The following is a 22,093-nucleotide window of genomic DNA, read 5'->3' on the forward strand; positions in this document are numbered from 1 at the left end:
CAGGTGGGCAGGACATCACAGACGCCTCCAAATTCGGGGGTTTCCGATCGCCGAGGGCACAAGCGATAGGTTTGCCCCCTACGGCAGCTTCTGATGTCCAACCTTACGAAGGATGTGCGAGACGTTGGCAAGGCCCGTTTACAGAGAGGCAGCTGTTGCAAGCCGTTCCTCTGGTTCGTGCCCCGAGAGGTTCTCTTGCAATGATACCCCGAGAGCAAATCAATAGTTCTTTTATTTTCCGAGAGACAGAAAAATAAGCAAATCCACTCTGTTTAAAAAAAGAGAGAAAGAGAGAGAGAGGGCCGTGGGCTGTGATGGTAGCGTCACTGTTTGGTCAGGTAGGAAAAGGCACAGATATGCTACATACACACGGACGACATGGAGGACGGGGGACTGATTCGTGAGGAGGTGCTGCCCAGGGCTCAGCCCGCTTGTGAGCCAAAGAGAGAACCTTCCATGGGGCCAGGTGGTGGTGTTTGCTTTCCGTGGGAGAGGAACACGTCGGAGTCAATCTTGACTCCCCACCTTCAATCCACATTCTTGAAGCTTTGCCCCGACACGGCACGAGCCGTGCTAGAAGCTGGGCTTTTGCCAGGTGGGCCGCCCTGCCGGAGCAGAAGTCTGTTTGTGCCCTAAGGGCAGAGGGAGGTGCCTTTGCGAACAGTTCCGCTCCCTCCAAAAACATCTTGGGAACTATAGTTTGGCAAAGAGTTCTGCCAGAGACTCCTAGCTCCCTCCCAGAACCATCAGTCCCAGGGCATCGGGAATGGCCGGTCAGCCGGCTTCTGTCCTTCGGTAGGGTGACCCTATGAAAAGGAGGACAGGGCTCCTGTATCTTTAACAGTTGGATAGAGAAGGGAATTTCAGCAGGTGTCATTTCTATGCATGGTGAAATTCCCTGTTCATCACAACAGTTAAAGCTGCAGGAGCCCTGCCCTCTTGACCAGATGAGACCTGGGCTCCTGCAGCTTTAACTCTTGTGATGAAAAGGGAATTTCAGCAGGTGCTTTGTGCGTACAAATGACAGCTGCTGAAATTCCCTCCTCTATGCAACTGTTAAAGATATAAGAGCCCAGTCCTCCTTTCCATACGGTCACCCTACCTTAGGGCCCCACAAAGGGAACTTACGACATTGGCTGGCCCAGGAAGCCCAGGTTGGCCACACTGGCCTCTCTCCAGGGGAAAAGGCAACACCAAATGTTTGCCCACACCTTGAAGGCCTCAACCTCCATGACATTCAGTGGGGCGGGGAAGATTTTTAAGGCAGGGCTGGCAGCCTCCAAGGGCCGCGAGGGGTGCATTGCCCTTCCGAACCCTGGCACGGACCACACCCCTGAACCTGCCACGCTGCCAAAATTTGGTGGCCCAGTAGCAGCAGCAAAGAAAAATGGCCTCCTTTCGCCACCAAAATTCAGCAGCGCAACGGTAGGAAAGAGACTATTGCCTTTAAAGTAGCCCCTTGGTGCTGTTAAAATTACCATGGCGCCAAATTTCAGTAAATTTGGAAGGTTCGGTGGGTGCGTGCACAAAGGGCACAGCGGGGCCGCACAGCTTTGCTCACCCCTGTATTAAGGTCTGAAGCAACTGGAAGGAGCCAGCTCTACAGCCCCCCCCCCCGAATCCCAGAGGAAATGGCGTCCATCTTTTGGCTTGCCCAGGTGTGCGTGCCGGAGCCCTCTGCCAGGCGTGACGGTCTCCAGACTTCCCCCCACTTTGGAGCCCCAGAAGAGAGCAGGGATCGTCCCTGCACTAGGGCAGTGATCCTTGTCCCCTCCCCAGCCCCATAGTGGGGGCGAAGGGTGAGGGTTGTTTGGTTGCTGCACTGCCAAGGGATTGTGGGGTGGGGTGGGGTGGAGCGAGGCCGTGCAGGCCAAAGCGGAGCAGAGCTGGACTGGAGGATGGCAGCTTATACCGAGGCGTAAAAACGCTTCAGCCAGCGGCACGGCAGCCAAACCAGCAAGCCCTCACTAGCCTTTCCTGCACCAGGGGAGCCGGGAATGGGCCCCCGACCTCTCACAGGGTTGCAGCACGAAGTCAGGACTGCGGGAGAGGGGAAGTGCCCTGGCAAACAGCAAGGCGGGCTTGGCTACCAAAGCCAGCCAAAAGCCCTGGACCCCTGCCAAGGGGCTCGGTTTTGCCTCCAGGGAGCCAGCGGACACGTGCGACTCCAAAATGGCCACCGGCCTCTTCCGGTCCCACCTTCAGCAGCAAAGGACAGACAAGGCAATACTGGGGAGGGAAGCCATCCCGAGTTAGATCCACGAGCCTCGCGATGGGGTCTGACCCGATGGGAGTTCTGGGGGAGGATGTGCACCCTTCCACGTCAGAAGAGGGCCGTGACGTGAGCCCCAGGCAGAGGCCCGGCCCCGTTTATCTTGTCATTCAGCTACGGAGGTGCGAGAGTTTTCGGGGAGAGACAAGGGGAGGGTGGCCAAGGAGGGTAGCCATCACTACAGCTACCCGCCCCAGGCTCAAAACACGTCAAGTATTGAGTGAAATTCAAGTAGAAACACAGGCAGGGCCCACGAGCCCTTCCCCAGAGCCCTGCCTTCTTTTAAGGCAGGGCAGGAATCAGAGGCACTGTGATTAAAAAAAATTGGAGGGGAAGGGGGTGGTAAGAGACTGCTTCTGCCCCAAACAGGAGGAGGAGGTTTAAGGCACAGATTATCTAGACGTCGTCACAGCAGGGAGGAGAGGTGAGTGACCCAACCCTGCCTCTTCCCTCTAAGGATGCTACCCTGTCCTCAACATCCTGGGGCCAAGGAATACGTTTGACTGTAAACGGCACTTCACTGGAGTCAGGCTACGGCCAAAACCCTCAATTGAAAGTCCATGTCTTTGATCACGAAATCCGGTCCTTGGTCACGGAGCGGGAGGATAAGCATTCTAGCTTTTGCAACCAAAACCTCTTTCTCCAGTAACCCCAGAGGGGTCCCCAGTACTGTTTCCAAAGCTTCTTGTTGCCACCAGTGTGGAGCTCGGATCCTTCGATTCAGAGTCATGTAGGGGCAAAGCGCTCCCCCCTCCCTTAATGCGGGAGACGCAGCTGTCAATAACAGAGTTCGGAAACGTTTCTTTGGCACACGCAAACCGATCGGGGGGGGGGGGGCATCGACTCCCTTCTTCCCTGATTTGGATGCAAAAGCACCTTCTTCATGTGAGTGACTCCAGTTGCAGCTCAAAGGCACTTTGTGGGCCAGTCCTAGCCGTGGAATCAGAGATGGGAGGGGACGGGCCTGCCGTTGAGTAGCATGAGTCAGGTTAAGACGGAGGCCGCCATTTTGCTTCCTCGTAGCCGGCTCAGCTATACAAGCCTTCTTCCTCCTCTGGTTCCTCTTTAACCTTTCTTAAGCCCCCCACTTCCGGGACCACCTGCTCCAGCCCTAGCTCTCCAGAGGGGCTGCTCCAGGAGCCCTCGGGGGTGCTACCGGCAGCCAGCCACGGGTGCAACAGTATTCCGCTGGCTGTCAGCCTCTCGGCCGGGTCTTTGCGCAAGAGGCAACGGATGAGGCAGCGGGACTTCGGCGAGAGGTCCTCGGGGACGGCGAAGCGCCCGCGCCGGATCTTGCCAAACAGCGAGGCGGGCTTGGTGTCTTGGAAGGGGTAGCAGCCCACGAGCAGGGTGTAGAGCGCCACGCCCAGGCTCCAGATGTCGGCCGCCTTCCCAGAGTAAGATGCCCTGGAGCTGAGGATCTCAGGCCCCACGTAGGCAGGGCAGCCGTGCTTGTCCTCCAGGGAGTCATCAGGGCCGTCCAGCACCCAGGAGTCCTCCAAATTCTCCAGCAGCAATTTGGATCTATGCAGAAGAAGGGGGAGAGTTCAGAGCCAGAGGCAGGGTTTCGTGGTGAAGCTGCAGCAGTCTGGAATAAAAGCGTATCTACATTCTGCCACCAGCAAACCTGAATTCTGCAACTGGGATACGTTAAGCACTTTTCTGAACAGATTTGCGTTTTGGTTGAGTCATCATGGGTGAGAGTCTGGATTCTCTGCTTTTCGCCGCCCCACCAAACATTCTAACGTTTTAGGAGTCAAATGACTTGGTTCATTATTAAAAATGAATAGATGCCAATTGCAAATGCAACGTCAGGCAAGTGTGCCAATTTCAAAGTTGTAACTAATGTTTTTCAGGTGATTCAGTATTCCAATAAAACATCTAGATTATATAACATTTAAATCACACATTATGTGTGCTTTAACACTTCCCCTCAATGGTTTCATAGAATCATAGAATAGCAGAGTTGGAAGGGGCCTACAAGGCCATCGAGTCCAACCCCCTGCTCAATGCAGGAATCCACCCTAAAGTCAAATACCTGTGGTGTATTGAGAGACAAAATAACATGGGGTACATATTTAGGTTTGTTTACTACGTGCAAGTCAAATTAACATGCTTAACTGTATCTCACTCCAGGGCTCAGATTTATTTATTTATTTATTTATTTATTAATTAATTAATTAATTACATTTTTGTACCACCCAATAGCCGAAGCTCTCTGGGCGGTTCACAAACGGGCATTTCATGGCCCTTCAGACGTTTTAGCCTACATCTCCCACGATCCCTCACCATTAACTATGCTAGCAAGGGCTGATGGATGTTGTAGGCCAAAACATCTGGAGGCCCATAAGTTGCTCACCCCAGCTCTGGAGCATCAGGAAATGTTCAGATGCAAACCAAAAACTTATATAAACTGACTTTCCCCCCCAATACAAATTACCATATGCAAATTGCCCGAATTTGCATGGGAATTCTCCACCCCACCCCGTTTTACATTTTCTACAAAACTCACACCACAGTAAAAGTTTGTGCATAATTCCTAGTGCTATATAAATAGGCAATGATAAACAGCCACATGCTGCTGGTGGTATAGCTTGGTGCGCAAGTACAAACGCGGAGAGGCAACGTCTATTAAGTAGGGCTGTGCATGGACCCTCCCCCCCGATTCACTTCAGACCCCGATTCGGACCTTCCGAATCGGGCCTGATTCACTTCGGGTCGATTCGGACCTTCCCCAATTCGCTTCAGATCTGTTTTAGGGAGGTCCGAATCACCCTGATTCACTGCAGACTCGGGATTCGGATCCGAAGTGGTGCATAGCCCTAATATTATGGAGGAATCGGCCAGGCAGGCTTCCTTCGCCTTCTCAGCCCCTCACCTTTCTCTGTCGGCAAAGACGAACCTCCTCAGCTTGATGTCCCGGAGGACGACGCCATGCTGGTGACAGTGGGCGACCGCTTCGGCCATCTGCCGGAAGAGCGCGGCAGCCTCAGGCTCCGGCAGGCGCTTACACCGCCGCACATAGTTGTGCATGTCATCCTTTCCAGGTTGGAGAAAGAGGTAAACGTTCTGGTCCCCGACAATCACTTCGGCCACACGGGCGATGTTCGGGTGCGAAGGGAGGGCGCCGTACGGGGCCATCACCTCCGGGTAACTCTTGGCCGGATAAACCTAGCAAGGGTTCAAAAGAAGAATGTGAGCAAAAGTAGCCCCAAAACACTAAACCAAAAGCCAGTTTGTGGAAGAATCTCGGGCCAGGAGCACATGGGGGTGGTCAAGCTGGATCTGGGCTGCATTAGCAGATTTGCAATGGGAGAATGACAAGGAAATATCACTTTGTCTGGACATCTTCCTGTGAAAACTGATTGGGGGAGGGAGAACTTTGTTGGCATGATATACAATATAGGGTATCGTCTCCTACATAGTCTTGGACTGATTCTTTGTTCAAGAACTTGCTCTCCCCTTGCAAACCATAATCTTTAAGAATGCCACCTGTCTCACCCACAACTGACCCTCTCCAAGTCGGGAGGAAAGCACGAACAAGTGAACCTATATTTTCTACAAATGTTATACTGAGGTCATTTCTACACCGACGGGTGTAGAGGGAGGGAGGGAGAGGGGGCGATCCCGGACTTACCTGCTTCCGGGATCGTCGCCCTCAGTCTAAGCGGGCCGTGCAACGTCAGGGGTGTCGCACCCACCATTTTTTTTAAAGGGACAGGTAAAAGGTTTTTTAAAAAGCCCCTACGCCACTCCTCACCCCACCCCCAATGGCCCTGGACTCCCCGCCCCCCCCCTGATCCCAGCTCCTTCCCTCTGTTGACCCACGCCACTCGTGGGGAAGAAGGAAGAAGCCAGGATGGGCACCCACACTGCCCGCGGTCCTTGGGATCATCCCAGGACTGCATGTAAAACCGAGATAACTGAGGAATGGAGGGATCATCCCTCCCTCATCCCGGGATCCCCTGTGCGTCATTTGGACACTCAGGGATGATCCCTCCAAAAAATGATGGTGTAGAAAGGGCCTGAGAAATCAAACAGACCCTTTCAAAAACCTACATCCACCAATCCACCCAGGGCTGGGTATTTTGGTTTTGTTCGTTCAGCATATTATATGGAGAGGAAATTAGCGCTCCGTGACAGTGCAATCCTATGCATGTCTGCTCAGCAGGTGTGTATAGGATTGCATCTGAGTAGACATATATAGGAATGTCCTTCATAAAAATTACTTGGTGATGATTATGATGATTGCAAAATAAGATGCAGGTGTTTTAATGTCTGGAGACAGAAAACCTTGGTTCCTATCCTGCCCCCATTTATCTTACTGTCCTAAAACTGAAACGAAACAACCATGTAGTTAAATTATGGAACTCACTACCACTCTGTACAGCACCATGTACATTGATGGTGCTATATAAATAAATAAATAAATAAATAAATAAATAAATAATAATAATAATACAAGATGTAGTGATGGCCACCAATTTGGATGGCTTTAAAAAAGCCAGATTCCAGCTGGACATCAGGAAAAACTTCCTGACTGTTAGAGCAGTACGACAATGGAACCAGTGACCTAGGGAGGTTGTGGGCTCTCCCACACTAGAGGCCTTGAAGAGGCAGCTGGACAACCCTCTGTCAGGGATGCTTTAGGGTGGATTCCTGCATTGAGCAGGGGGTTGGACTCGATGGCCTTGTAGGCCCCTTCCAACTCTGCTATTCTATGATCTATGATTCTATGAAATTCCTGGAGGCAAAAGCTATCAATGGCTCCCAGCCCTGATGGTTGTGTGCTATCTCCAGTATCTGAGGCAGTAAGCCTGTTTGCACCAGTTGCTGGGGAACATGGGTGGGACGCTGCTGTTACACATTGTCCTGCTTTATTGGTCCCAGGTCGACAGCTGGTGGGCCACTGTGTGAACAGAGTGCTGGACTAGACGGACCCTTGTTCTGATCCAGCATCAGGGCTCTTCTGATGTGCTTATGTTCTCAGCTCAATAAGAAACTATCTTAAAAAAGCAACCAGATTTTTTTAAAAAAATGGGAACTCCCCTTTCTGTCTGCTCCACCAGAGATTTGCCCAATTTTGCCTGTATTTCAGTCATGCCAAAGCCACGCGCCTGGAGACAACTGCAGGTGCACCATGCGAAACATGCTTCGTTTTTAAAAATTAAAGTCTCTGGTGAGCTCAAAGTACCCACCGAAAGAAGCGTCTGCTTGCTGCATCTCTGCATAAGTTTCTGTTCTGGGTTTGCCTCCTTCCGATCCGAACTCACACAGAAACACAAGCGCTCCCGAGAGCACGTAATACTGATCTCTTTCACATTATAAGAGGCAAACGTCTTTGGGTTTAAAACGGGAAGGGTGCCTCCCCCAGCTGTTATTCGCTTGCATGGAAGGGGAGCGCCTTTGGGAAATGAAACCCCACATTCAGCCTGCAGGTGTCAGCAGTGGGCTACTTGGCGTAGCATTTGGACTTCGGCTGTCTAAGAAATGTGCCATGAAAAGTACTGCGAGGCTTTTCATAGACGTGGACTTGCATTCGCTGTGGATTGCGTGTGTGGCCAGACTCAGGTGGTAAGCTGAATATGAGCCAACAGTGCAATATGGCTGCAAGAAAGGCCAATGCTATTTTGGGCTGCATTAATAGAAGTATAGCTGCCTCATCTAGAGTATTGCGTCCAGTTCTGGGCTCCACAATTCAAGAAGGATGCAGACAAGCTGGAGCGGGTTCAGAGGAGGGCAACCAGGATGATCAGGGGTCTGGAAACAAAGCCCTATGAAGAGAGACTGAAGGAACTGGGCATGTTTAGCCTGGAGAAGAGAAGATGGAGGGGAGACATGAGAGCACTCTTCAAAGACTTAAAAGGTTGTCACACAGAGGAGGGCCAGGATCTCTTCTCGATCCTCCCAGAGTGCAGGACACGGAATAACGGGCTCAAGTTAAAGGAAGCCAGATTCCAGCTGGACATCAGGAAAAACTGCCTGACTGTTAGAGCAGTTCGACGGTGGAATCAGTTCCCTAGGGAGGTTGTGGGCTCTCCCACACTAGAGGCCTTCAAGAGGCAGCTGGACAACCCTCTGTCAGGGATGCTTTAGGGTGGATGAGCAGGGGGTTGGACTCGATGGCCTTGTATAGGCCCCTTCCGGCTCTGCTATTCTATGATTCTGATTCTATGAGTTGCCAGTCCTAAGCAGAAGGATGGGAATCCTGGGCCTGAAGTTTAACCTTCCCTAAAGTCATGGTAACCAGAGTCAGCTCAGTTGTGGCAGGCTGAGGCCTCAGCTAGACCTACAGGTCTAGCGTGATGGAGGGGTGAGGATCTCGCGATATTTTTATTGCGAGATCTCCCCATCTGTTTACACGTGACGTGCGACGACCTCGAAGGGAGAGGATGTCACACCCACCATTTTGTGTGGGGCTTTTTGTTAAAGGAAAAGAGCGCACGAGCGCTCATACACTCATGCGCAAAAGGTCAGTGTTTTTTTATTTAAAATAATTTTCCGTGCTCACACACACACACTCAATGGGTGCAGAGCTCCTGTGGAACTCTGCGCCCTGTGCACAGTTCCCAGCTCCTCGCGAGTAACTGCGAGGAGCCGGGACAAACCGCGACGCCCACCAACATGTTCCGCAGTCTCAGGATCAGCCCGAGACCGTGGAAAAAGCGGGCTGAAAGGGTAGGACAATATCCCAGGGAAAGGGAGGGGTCATCCCTCCCTGCTCCCGGGATCTTCTCTGCCCAGCTCTGGCAGCTCAGAGCAACCCTTCCCAAAGATTTAGTTTTAGGCAATTGGCCAGGTCCCTTAAGGTGCCAGCATATGCAGCGTCTGGCGAAGCTCAAATCGGATGGTGGCGTGCCCTAAACACCCCCACCCTCCGAGTGTTTGTCTTAAGGATCGTATCAGAAAAGGAGCCTAAAGTTTTCTAACCATCGTTCAGTTTTATGTATGTTTTGGCGACTGTGTGACCATTAAACCCATCTACTGTGTGATTTTTTCAATAAAGAAGTCTCACCGATGTGAGTGTCTCGTGTCAGCTTGCCAGCACGTGTGAATGCCAGGGGGAACAGGCAGGAACATGACAGCACAAGCCCTGGCAAGGATGGCGTCAGAAGAAGACAACCAAGGCTCTTGCGGTATCTTAAGGACTAGCGGCTTTATGATGGCATAAGCTTTCGTTGGCTCTGATGAAGTGGATTGTAGTCTACAAAAAGCTTGTGTCACTCTTCAAATACTTAAAAGGTTGTCATACAGAGGAGGGCCAGGATCTCTTCTCGATCCTCCCAGAGTGCAGGACACGGAATAACGGGATCAAGTTAAAGGAAGCCAGATTCCAGCTGGACATCAGGAAAAACTGCCTGACTGTTAGAGCAGTACGACAATGGAATCAGTTACCTAGGGAGGTTGTGGGCTCTCCCACACTAGAGGCCTTCAGGAGAGGCAGCTGGACAACCATCTGTCAGGGATGCTTTAGGGTGGATTCCTGCATTGAGCAGGGGGTTGGACTCGATGGCCTTGTAGGCCCCTTCCAACTCTGCTATTCTATGATTCTATGATCATAAAGTTGTTCGCTCCGAAGGTGCCACATGGCTCCTTGTTGCTCTTTTCTGCAACAGACCCACATAGCTAAACTGTATTTGAAAGCAGGTTCAGAGAATAAGTTTGGAAAACAATGGGATGGAAGAAACTAATTTATTGCCTGTCCCGCCTTTTTAAGAAGTGCGTTTTAAAATGCAGCCTCTATTCCTGGGAAGTCGGTCAGGGAATTTTTCTCTAGGAGCGCCTACCTTGCAGGTGTATTCCGCCTCGGTGTGCCTGTTCACAGCCCTGTAGCAGCGGCCCCCGTCAGTGGCCTCTAGAAGGACGTATGGGCCGATCTGGGAAACTTTGGACTCCTGGTCTGGAGCAGGTGGGCAGTGAGCTAGGGGTTGGAGGCAGGGGGCCAGCCCTGGGAGCAGGCCAAGACGGGGTCGCTTGGCTTCTGGGATGTCAGCCTCGGATGCATCGTCAAAGTCCAGCCGCTTGTTCCGCGGGGCGGCCACCGCAAGACTCTCCGGAGGAAGCACGCTCATCTGCAGAAAGAAAGGAGAGCAAAGGCTGAACTCCCAATGGAGGCAGGAGCCGAGCAGTAAAGGGGCACAACCAAGGCCAGCAAGACGGCAACATCCTAATCCCTTGCCCGGTTACTAGTCCTCAGCGTCTGGTAATCAGCGATATGCCATCTCTAGAAACTGAGGATGGAGACACGGAAACTGGCAGGCCGCCTCTCTCTCCTTCTGGTCATCCCAAGGTCCAAACATCGAATTAGAGTTAGAAGGGACCTCAGAGGTCATCTAGTCTAACCCCCCTGCCGCCAATGCAGGATATCTGTTGCTGCAGGATTCTTCATAGGTGGCCATCTAGCCTCTGCTTGAAACACTCGAAAATGCACCCTATCCCTTATTTTAATTAGTTATTATTATTATTATTTATTGAATTTATATACCGCTCCGTAGCCGAAGCTCCCTGGGTGGTTTCCAAAGATTAAAAGACTGGACGTTTTAATATTTACAAACCAGTGGCGGCTGGTGCCTCCGAGGTCAGTGAGCTGTGCATCTGCTCCGGGTTTCAATCACAACCTGTCAGAACTCTAAAGGTGCAAAGCGCAGTATTCCACCTGACCAGTGGAGGCTGGTGGCTCCGAGGTCAGTGGGGCGGTGAAGCTGCTCTGGGTTTCAGTCAGAACTCTAAAGGTTTGGAGAGATCCCTTAGAGTTCTGACTGAAAACCGAAGCGGATTCACCACCTCATGGACATCGGAGCCACCAGCCCACATTGTTCCAAACTACCCAAAAGATGCCCAAGAAGGTGACATAGAATCATAGAATAGAATAGCAGAGTTGGAAGGGGCCTAAAAGGCCATCGAGTCCAACCCCCTGCTCAATGCAGGAATGCTACATTAAATACTGCGATCCCTTAGAACTCACGCAGAGAACAATTCCATGCAATCAAAAGCATCCATGTGAAACCACAACATCCCTGCAAAACGGCCATGGCGGGTCGTGGGAGAGGGGGAGCAACCCCGCTTCTGCAGCTCTACCCCAGAAAACAGCTGGCTCCCAGCCCCCACCAAAAAGGAGGGACCAGAAGAAGAGAACCGCGCCGTGGAAGCTCCTCCAAGGGTTTTCTGCCTTTGCAGAGCCAACGAGAAAGCGCTTCTCTGCTTCACCATCTCGTGCGCCTGAACGCTTGGGGTCTCCGGTCAATGGAACATGGAAGCATGCAGCCAAGGCACATAGCTTCTGTTCAGCATGGGAAGGAGCCAGGGGGCCAGGACTCCCCGGATGCAGAGTTTTCCAACAAGGACCAGATCCTGAGCCTTTTCTGCAGTCCAGGATCATGGAATACACACACACACACAGAGCCACATCACAGTATCACAGGGCAGCCTTCCCCCAAACTTGCGCACTTTACATGCGTTGGGCTGCAACCTGGTGCAGAGCCCGCCGGGTGTGGTGGCCTGCAACTCCCATAATCCCCCGGCCCAGGAATCTGGCTGGGGGGGATTATGCTGTCTATGGGGATTATGGGAGTTGCAGTCCAGCACATCTGGCTGGGATTATGGAGGTGAAGGAAAGAGTTCTGCCAGGGCAATGCGTTCCTTCTCATGCCTCATGTGAAGCAACGGATGCCATGTGGGATCTGACCAGTGGTCCACCCACAGATCACTGGGGAAGAGACAGCAAAGCCATCCCATGCTCCACCCTGCCCCATTTAATCCCAGTTGTCAGCAAGACAGAGCCTGGGTCCAAAGAGTGCGTGTCAAAGGCCTGAATCACTCACTGAGCAATAGCAATGGAACACGGCTTCCGAGCAGATAACAAAGGGATCGTTGTCTAGGTCCCTGGTTGTTGACCTGGGCGCTAGAGAGAACAAGTGTGTGTGTGTGTGTGTGTGTGTGTGTGTGTGTTTAGCCTGCCTTCCCCAACCTGACGCCCCTGAGATCACTACTATAGTGCTTGGGGGGGGGGGACTGCGAGTTGTAGTCCATCACATCTTGAGGACACCTGATAGAAGAAGGCTGCTCTAAGCTGGAGAAGTTCTCAGCAAGTGGGCAAAATGCTCTCCGGATCCCATCTAACGCAGGAGATGCACACCGTGTCCTGCCCTCTGGGAGGATCGAGAAGAGATCCTGGCCCTCCTCTGTGTGACAACCTTTCAAGGATTTGAAGAGTGCTATCATGTCTCTCCTCAATCTACCCCGGAGAAGAGAAGATTGAGGGGAGACATGAGAGCACTCTTCAAGTACTTGAAAGGTTGTCACACAGAGGAGGTCCAGGATCTCTTCTCGATCCTCCCAGAGGGCAGGACAGGGAATAAAGGGCTCCAGTTACAGGAAGCCAGATTCAAGCTAGACCTCAGGAAAAATGTCCTGTTAGAGCAGTACGGCAATGGAACCAATTCCCTAGGGAGGTCGTGGGCTCTCCCACACTAGAGGCATTCAAGACGCAGCTGGACAGCCACCTGTCAGGGATGCTTTAAAATAGATTCCTGCATTGAGCAGGGGGTTGGACTCGATGGCCTCATAGGCCCCTTCCAACTCTGCGATTCTATGTTCTATGCTGCTGTTGCCGCTGCTACAGAGGCGGCCTTTTCCCCAACGACAAGGAAACACGCATTGCCATGAAATACTGAGGTTGGCCGCATTGAAAACAACCGAAGGACGGTCCTAGATCCTCCAGGGAGAGCCTAGGACCCCCTCTGCTCCAAAGGCAGCCAGGGCCCACCAGCCTCAGCCTTCCAGAGCGATGCCAAAGGGCTTGTGGTGCAGGCCAAACTCCAGGGCGGGAGTCTCCTGTGATTGCAGTCTTTCCCTTACAGTCACCAGCAGGGATAGGAAGATGGATGATGCAAGCAGAGAGCAAGGCTGCCCGAGACCTTCTCAACATGCTGGGCCAGGTGGCCGAGAGCCAGGCTGACTCTGGGTCATTGTCCCTACGTTCCCAGGCCTGGAATTCTGGGGAAATGTTGTGGCTATTCAATGAGGCTGAAAAAAATACTCTGTGCATGCTCAAAGTCCCTCTCTTTATGACTAACTCAGACTTATATTACTAATTTGCTCAGCTCCAGAGCTGTGCGTTAATACACACGCACACGTACACACAATCCTGTGCTCAAAAATCCTGCTTACAACCTCACGCTAACCCCTGGCTATGAAAGGGGAGAATGAGGTAGTGGTAATCCTGATTTTACTCTCAATCTCTGGAACTTCTCCCCAGTAATTAATGACAACCTTGATTTAAATCTACGTTTAAAAATAGTAACAAAAACTTGGCGTTTATGACCCACCTTATTTATTGCCTATTTGATTTGCACCCCGCCTTTCTACCAAGAAAATGGCACTCAAGGCAGATTTTCCCAAGTGCTCAGGGCATTTTGTACTTCTCATCTCATTAAATCGTACAACACTCCTGTAAGGAGTTACGTCCTCTGATTCCTACTAAAGACAATCATGGTACCTGTCAAAATGGGACAGGGAGTGTCATTCCTCAGCTCCTTTTCCTAGTGACAGATGTGACAGTTCTTACATAGACGACCCAGCCCAATTTCACACCGTCCCAAAGCTCTGCATAAGCTGACCTTCAAGGTCAATTTAGATATTACAGGCTCCAAATGGAGGTCATGGAACGCTATCTGTGCCTGGGGTCCACATAGTGGCCATCGCCTTGAAAACAGGCTTACAAACAACCACTTGCTTGGTCACTTGTAGCAAGTCCAGAATCGCCCCCAGGCGACCAGAGAAAGAGAAACACTCTTGTTTAACTCACAACACTGGCACAAGAGTTTCTTTCTCTTTTCCTTTCAGATTCATAGAATCATAGAATAGCAGAGTCAGAAGGGGCCTACAAGGCCATCGAGTCCAACCCCCTGCTCAATGCAGGAATCCACCCTAAAGCATCCCTGACAGAGGGTTGTCCAGCTGCCTCTTGAAGGCCTCGAGTGTGGGAGAGCCCACAACCTCCCTAGGTCACTAGTTCCATTGTCGTACTGCTCTAACAGTCAGGAAGTTTTTCCTGATGTCCAGCCAGAATCTGGCTTCCTTTAACTTGAGCCCGTTATTCTGTGTCCTGCACTCTGGGAGGATCGAGAAGAGATCCTGGCCCTCCTCTGTGTGACAACCTTTCAAATATTTGAAGAGTGCTCTCATGTCTCCCCTCAATCTTCTCTTCTCCAGGCTCGAAGATTCTCCGCAGGCCATAAATGACTAACACTGGTTTGCTAGTAAAGAGATTTCCTTGGCCCATGACTTTGGGAGACTCAATTTGCAAGGCTGCTTTAAAACGGCGCACACTCCTTCTGCTTCATTAGGCACTGAAAATCTGGACAGCTCTCAGTTCAGCAAGGTCCCAGAATGGCAAGGCCATTCTCACCCTTTCAGTCCCCGAGCAAGCACGCCCTTGCTGGGTGACAATTAGCCTCCGTGAAGCAACCGTCCCCAGGTCGGCTGGGCCAAGCAGAACTTCCGAATCACCTCACCTCACCTCAGGCCCAGCCGCAATTGTTTTCAATGGAGGAAGTTGACACATTCACCGGGTAGTCATTCAGTGATGCCATACTGAGTGATCGATGTGCCTGTCATTCATCAGCTCTTGGATGTCTTTGATTCCTCATCTGACAAATCAGGAGGCTGAGAGCTATGCCCCAAGAGAGGGCTCAGCCTTCCCACACACCCAGCACCCACCAAACGTGTTGGACTACAACCCCCATCGTTCCCAGACAACACATCTGGAGGGGGGGCAGGCCAGGGATGGCTGCATTAGCACATATCAGGGATCCAGGAATGAGGAATCGGGAACCAGATGAGTTTGGCTACAGTTCGTTACACGGGGCAGAGGTGGGGGATGGGAAAGCAGGTGTGAGTTTCCACATCACAGCCAGACCCTAACATCTGGGCACGGGGGGGGGGGGGGGAGGGATCTCCACGGGGATTTCTCATGAGCAGCCATGAATGCAAGGCGATGCTGGGTCCATGGCAACGTTCTCTTTTTACCAATGAAGCCCAGCTCCCCAAAATGGAAGGGGCCCTCCTCATCCTCAGCCCACCCCCCACAGTGCACAATCTGTGCCTCATTCCTCATAGGTGCGGGGGCTCCAACCCGCCCAGAACCCCTGCAACCTTCAAATAAGACAGGACTGACTACAGCATTAAACCGTTCGAGTTTAAAAGCAGAATGAACACAAAATAAAAACCAGGGTAGCACACTGTTTCTCTGTGTGTGTGTGTGTGTGTGTGTGTGTAGGTTGGGAGGGGGGAGGTTACTGGGCACTATGGTAAAGCAGCTTTAAAGGGCGAGAGTGCCTCTGAGCATGGACAGAGGGGGAAAAGATTTTCCGCCAAAAGTCTTGCGTCACTTTCAGGTGTTCTGCGGCCTCAGCCCTTGAGCCGATTCGAGATCATAGGAAGACATGGTGCGGGGGGGGGGGGTGAGGATTAGAGGGAGGGTTCGCTGTTGCTTCCAGGTGCTGAAAGCAGGTTTGGGGGGGTCACCGCCCCCCAGGTGAGCCACACAGCGCCTACTCAAAACGCCTCCACTCCCCGAGGTCGCTGTGGTGTCCGCCTCGCCCCCCCCAAAAGCCCTCCGCGCCTCGCCTCGCCCCCCCCCCCCCAAGCCAGTTCCATCTTTCCCAGGTAGCTGAAACCGCCCTCCCGTACCTCTGGCTGGGGAGCCCCCGACGGCGTTCTCCGCAGCGAGGAAGTGGGGCGGGGGGGGGGGATGTCCTTCTTTTTCCTTCTCTCCCCGCAACTCGGGAGCCCCTTCTTCCTGGCCCGGAGGGAGCGATCCTGCAACGGAAATTCCTGGTGGCTGCTCGATCCTGGATCCCAGGTTGGGGGGGGGGGGCGTTGTGCGGGTGGGGGGTGGGGGTGGAGGGCAGCTCAAAGGATGGATCCCACCCGGGAAGGCTGCTGGGGGGGGGGAGGCGGTTTCAGGCGCAGCAGCGACTCTCCATCCCGCGCGCTCGAGGGTCCCCCGGCCGAGCAGCCGCCCCCTGGGCTGAGCGCCTGGCTTTGTCTGAGCTCCGGCGCGCCTGGGCGACCGAGGCGCCTCCTGCCCGCGCCGTCGGGGGATGATGTAACTCCGGCGGCGGCCGCGGAGCCACCTCCTCCCGGAAGGCGGGCCGGCGGGCGGGCGCGCGGGCAGGCAGCAGCAGCAGCAGCAGCAGCGCCGCCCTGCGCGGCTCTCGCTCCGCCTCGCGGCGCCCGGACGGCTGATGCGGCGGCGAGCGCGGATTGCACCAGGCGCCCCCGCCGCCCCCCCTCCCCGCGCGGCTCCTCCCCGGCCACGAGGACGCGCGCCGCGCCTCCCTACCGCCGGCCCAGCGCGTGCACGCGCCGGCTCAGCTCCGATTGCAGCCGGATTGCGCCAGGGCCGCCGGAAAGTGGAGGGGGGGGGTCTGGGAAGAGAGGTGCTGGGGCGCCGCCGCACGCGCGCCCTGCTTAGCTAGGGTGACCCTGTGAAAAGGTGGACAGGGCTCCTGTATCTTTAACAGTTGCATAGAAAAGGGAATTTCAGCAGGAGTCATTTGTATATATGGGGAACCTGGTGAAATTCCCTCTTCATCACCACAGTGAAAGCTGCAGGAGCCCTGCCCTCTTTTAAATCTGGCCACTCTAGTATAGCTCCTGCACTTTTACTGCTGTGATGAAGAGGGAACTTCACCAGGTGCTGCATGCATACAAATGACACCCGCTGAAATTCCCTTTTCTATGCAACTGTTAAAGGTACAGGAGCCCTGTCCTCCTTTTCATAGGGTCACACTACTTTAACAATTGTATTGAAAAGGAAATTTCAGCAGGTGTCATTTGTATAGAGAGAGAACCTGGTGAAATTTCCTCTTCATCACAACAGTGAAAGCTGCAGGAGCTATACTAGAAGGACCAGATTTACAAGAGGGCAGCTTTAACTGTTGGGATGAAGAGGGAATTTCACCAGGTTCTCCATATATACAAATGACACCTGCTGAAATTCCCTTTTCTATGCAACTGTTAAAGATACAGGAGCCCTGTCCTCCTTTTCATAGGGTCACCCTACTTTTGTATTGAAAAGGAAATTTCAGCAGGTGTCATTTGTATATAGAGAGAACCTGGTGAAGTTCCCTCTTCATTACAACAGTGAAAGCTGCAAGAGCCCTGCCCTCTTTTAAATCTGGTCACTCTAGTATGGCTCCTGCAGCTTTAACTAGTGTGATGAAGAGGAAATTTCACCAGGTTCTCCATATATTCAAATGACCCCTACTGAAATTCCCTTTTCAATACAACTGTTAAAGATACAGGAGCCCTGTCCTCCTTTTCATATGGTCACCCTAGCTTAGCCCCAGAATCCCTTTCTCAGGGCGAGGCGATTCCCTGCCTGTCTGGGGAAGGATGAGGATTGAGACTGATGGTGGAGAACATGAAAGTTAGAAGAGGAATGATAAAAACAAATGATTTTGAAGGAATATGGAAACAGTTTTTAGAATTTGTACTATTAAAGGGGAGAGGGAAAACACCTCCAGAGGAAGTAATGAGATTTTGGAAATATGAATAAGATCCCGGGGTTGGAGCAAGCACACTTATGTTAATTATGTTATGTTAAATGGAATTAAGTTAGAACATATGTTATTAAATTACTTTATATTATTGTGTATTATGGGGCATTGTTTCATATTGTATTGTTGTATTGTTTGGATGTTTAAAAAAATATTTTAAAAAAAGAGACTGATGGAGAACCAGGGGACATCCCAGGAAGCTTATTAATATTATTTATTTATTTATTTATTTATTTATATATATAGCACCATCAGTGTACATGGTGCTGTACAGAGTAAAACACCTTGCCACATAGGCATACATTCTAATAGTGGGAAATCATAGAATAGTCGAGTTGGAAGGGGCCTATAAGGCCATCGAGTCCAACCCCCTGCTCAATGCAGGAATCCACCTAAAAGCATACCTGACAGGTGTTGTCCAGCTGCCTCTTTAAGGCCTCTAGTGTGGGAGAGCCCACAACCTCCCTAGCTAACGTTCCATTGCCATACTGCTCTAACAGTCAGGAAGTTTTTCCTGATGTCCAGCCGGAATCTGGCTTCCAGGAATTTGAGCCCATTAGTCCATGTCCTGCACTCTGGGAGGAAAGAGAAGAGATCATAGAATCATAGAATAGTAGAGTTGGAAGGAGCCTATAAGGCCATCGAGTCCAACCCTCTGCTCAATGCAGGAATCTACCTAAAAGCATACCTGACAGGTGTTGTCCAGCTGCCTCTTAAAGGCCTCTAGTGTGGGAGAGCCCACAACCTCCCTAGGTCACTGGTTCCATTGTTGTACTGCTCTAACAGTCAGGAAATTTTTCCTGATGTCCAGCCGGAATCTGGCTTCCTGTCACCTGGTTAAAGGCCTCTTCATTAACAAACCAAATCAGTTTTAATCAAGTCCATCAACATATTTTATTTATTTATTTATGTATTACATTTTTATACCGCCCCATAGCCAAAGCTCTCTGGGAAGTTCACAAAAATTAAAACCATAATAAAACAACCAACAAGTTAAAAACACAAATACAAAATACAGTATAAAAAGCACAAAAGAACTTCTTCACAGAGCGCAAAGTTAACTTATGGAACTCACTGCCACAAGATGTAGAGATGGCCACCAGTTTGGATGGCTTTAAAAGGAGGTTGGATCAATTCCTGGAGGCGAAGACTCCCAATGGCTACTAGACCTGATGGTTGGGTGCTCTCTCCAGTATCCGAGGCAGTAAGCCTGTGTGCACCAGTTGCTGGGGAATATGGGTGGGAGGGTGCTGTTGCACCATGTCCTGCCTTGTTGGTCCCCGGCCGATGGCTGGTTGGCCCCTGTGTGAACAGAGTGCTGGACCAGATGGACCCTTGGTCTGGTCCAGCATTAGGGCTCTTCTGATGTTCCTGCAAGCACCGACTGAATGTGCTGGTACATCCTTTCCCTTTCCCTCCCAGAGGAGCTGTATCCTCAAATTTTGCATTTCTCCTCCTACCACCACCCCAGAAGAGCTCTGCTCCAGTGGGCGGTCGCCACAGAGCTACAGATGATAGCTGGGATACGCACCAGCCACAGGGCGACTGGGCACCTGCTCTCCACCTGGAAGAACACCAGGAAGAGGACCTCAGCCGTCAGCAGGAGAATGAGATGCTGCAGGAAACTGCCTTCCGTCCTAGCAGCTGCCAGTTGTGAATTGCCCTGGAAGGGAAGAGTATAATTCTGGCCAGTGGATCCCATGTCAGTAGGGCGGTGAATCCGCTCCGGGTTTCAGTCAGAACTCCAAAGGAGCTCTCCAAGGTTGAATAGCTCCTTTAGAGTTCTGACTAAAACCCGGAGCGGATTCACTGCCCTACTGACCTCAGAGCCCCCAGCCTCCACTGGCTCTGCCTCACATCACCAGCCAGAGGATGTTCAATTCCACCAACTCTAACTAATTGACAACAACGCTCTCCTTGCCTCCAGCATCCCTGAAACACGTCTCCTTTGACTTTTAATTTGTATGTAGGCTAAGGGAAGGGACTGTGCCGTGTTTTCCTTTACCTGCTGCACCTGCCGCCAATGGCACAGAGTATGGAATTATCATTTTGCTGAACCCCTTTGGGAGATGTGGTTTTTTGTTTGCAGAAATACTTAAGGGGAGACATCCTACGGGGGTGGGGAATCCAAAGGGGGGAAGACCTCCCCCCCATAAAAAAAGCTCAATGGAAAACGAGGGAGGGGAAATGGAATAGAGTACCTCAAAACCAGAATCTTGAACAAGACTGCTCCCATACTGCAACCTTTTATTGCAGCTGCGACTTGCAAACTTTGCGAAGGGAAATTACAACTGCACTCTTTGTGGCTTCCGTTGCCCCGCATCCCGTCTCAGTATCTTCCACCAACACCATCCCCTCCCGCCCAGCCTTCAGCAACCTGATGCCATGCTGGCTGGGGATGATGGAGTTTGTAGTCCAACACATCTGGAGGGCAGTGGTTTGGGGAAGGCTGCCATGGCGCCATGCCTCTCGCTCCCTCTCTCCTGTTTTTCTCAATTTCTGCCTTTGCAGCCTGCTGGGGATTCGAGTCCCTAACCCAGGAGACGGTTGCCTTCCTCCTGCTGAGTCACCCAAGGCACTCTTGCAGTGAGTTTCGTAATGGCCTGACAGGTTGCAGGTCTCTTGCCTGGGAGACTCTGACCTTTCAGAATTGGATTGCGAAATCACATCTGCGACTTCAAAGTATTCCTTCCAGCTGGGGCTCCAGAACTGGAACAGGGGAGGGACAAGAAAGGGTGGATGAGGCTTTTAACATTAGCTATAGTTGTTCAGAGGAGGGCAACCAGGATGGTCAGGGACCTGGAAACAAAACCATATGAAGAGAGACTGAAAGAACTGGGCATGTTTAGCCTGGAGAAGAGAAATGGAGGGGAGACATGAGAGCACTCTTCAAATACTTGAAAGGTTGTCACACAGAGGAGGGCCAGGATCTCTTCTCCATCCTCCCAGAGTGCAGGACACGGAATAACGGGCTCAAGTTAAAGGAAGCCAGATTCCAGCTGGACATCAGGAAAAACTTCCTGACTGTTAGAGCAGTACGACAATGGAACCAGTTACCTAGGGAGGTTGTGGGCTCTCCCACCCTAGAGGCATTCAAGAGGCAGGTGGATGTCGAGGATGCTTTAAGGTGGATTCCTGCACTGAGCAGGGGGTTGCACTCGATGGCCTTAGAGGCCCCTGCCAACTCTACTAGGATTCCATGATCCCTGTTTTCCTGCCAGTAGCAAGAGAGGAACAGCCATCTCAGTGGCCCTGACTCGGGGACAGAGAAGGCTTTCGCCTCATAGAATCATAGAATAGTAGAGTTGGAAGGGGCCTATGAGGCCATCGAGTCCAACCCCCTGCTCAGTGCAGGAATCCACCTCAAAGCATACCTCCACACACACATGCCAGCAAGCCCTAGATCTCAATGGGCAGGGAGGGGAGAGTGGGGGTCTTTGCGTGCATGTCTGGCCCCCAGCCAGCCAGGGCAAGATAGAGACTGCGGTGCAGCAAGGGCCCTGGGCCCCCCAAAGAGTGGCAAGTGATTGCACCAGTGGCAACAGTCCCTGTGTCAGCATTAAGGCCAGCAGAGTCATTGGGGGGGGGGGGGGACATTACTCAGGACAACTGTTTGGGCGTGGACATAGTTACTGATTATATTTATTATTTCTGCTGCCGTATATTGAGTCAGACTCTGGGTCCTATCTAGCCTGCTATTGTCAACACTGACTGGCAGTAGTGACTCTCCAAGGTTTCAGGTAGGAGTTTTCCCAGCCCTACCTGGAGGTGCCGGGGATCGAACCTGAGACCTTCTGCCTGCCAGGCAGGGGCTCTACCACTGAGCTACGGTCCCTCTCTAAATATTCTCCTTTGCTGCAATAAAGTGGAGTTTATCTCCCAGTAAATTTATTATTAATTTATTTGATTTCATTACATTTATATACCGCCCCATAGCCGAAGCTCTCTGGGCGGTTCACAAAAGCTAAAAACCAGTAAACATTAAAAGTATACAAAATTTAAAAACCATCAGAGACATAAAAACAACAGTATAAAAACAGCAGCATCCATTTAAAACAACAATTCTGGGGTCCATTAAAAAACAAACTTAGCGTTCAATGCCATTAAATGCCTGGGAGAAGAGGAAAGTCTTGACCTGGCGCCTGAAAGATAACAATGTTGGCGCCAGGCGAGCCTCATCGGGGAGATCATTCCACGGTCGGGGGGGCCACCACCGAAAAGGCCCTCTCCCTTGTTGCCATCCTCTGAGCTTCCC

General features: G+C 51.7%; 1 protein-coding gene across 3 annotated transcripts in view; it reads right to left on the reverse strand.

The window, feature by feature from the left end:
- Nucleotides 1-1,955: 1,955 nt before the first annotated feature.
- Nucleotides 1,956-22,093, reverse strand: part of TRIB3 (tribbles pseudokinase 3) — a 28,020-nt gene continuing 7,882 nt past the window's right edge. For 2 of the 3 annotated variants that reach the window (XM_063147422.1, XM_063147423.1), the window contains exons 2-4: nt 10,060-10,344; nt 5,151-5,443; nt 1,956-3,796 (exon numbers count right to left, since the gene is read on the reverse strand). In XM_063147422.1, coding sequence (XP_063003492.1) covers nt 3,301-3,796; nt 5,151-5,443; nt 10,060-10,344 — 1,074 coding nt within the window. In that variant the 3' untranslated portion in view covers nt 1,956-3,300. Of the gene's footprint in view, nt 3,797-5,150; nt 5,444-10,059; nt 10,345-15,964; nt 16,155-22,093 lie in introns of those variants that run through there. The other variant, XM_063147421.1, reaches the window with a different exon arrangement.

This window comes from Elgaria multicarinata, chromosome 1 (genome assembly GCF_023053635.1).
Source record: "Elgaria multicarinata webbii isolate HBS135686 ecotype San Diego chromosome 1, rElgMul1.1.pri, whole genome shotgun sequence".
In the NCBI taxonomy this organism is placed as follows: Eukaryota; Metazoa; Chordata; class Lepidosauria; order Squamata; family Anguidae; genus Elgaria; species Elgaria multicarinata.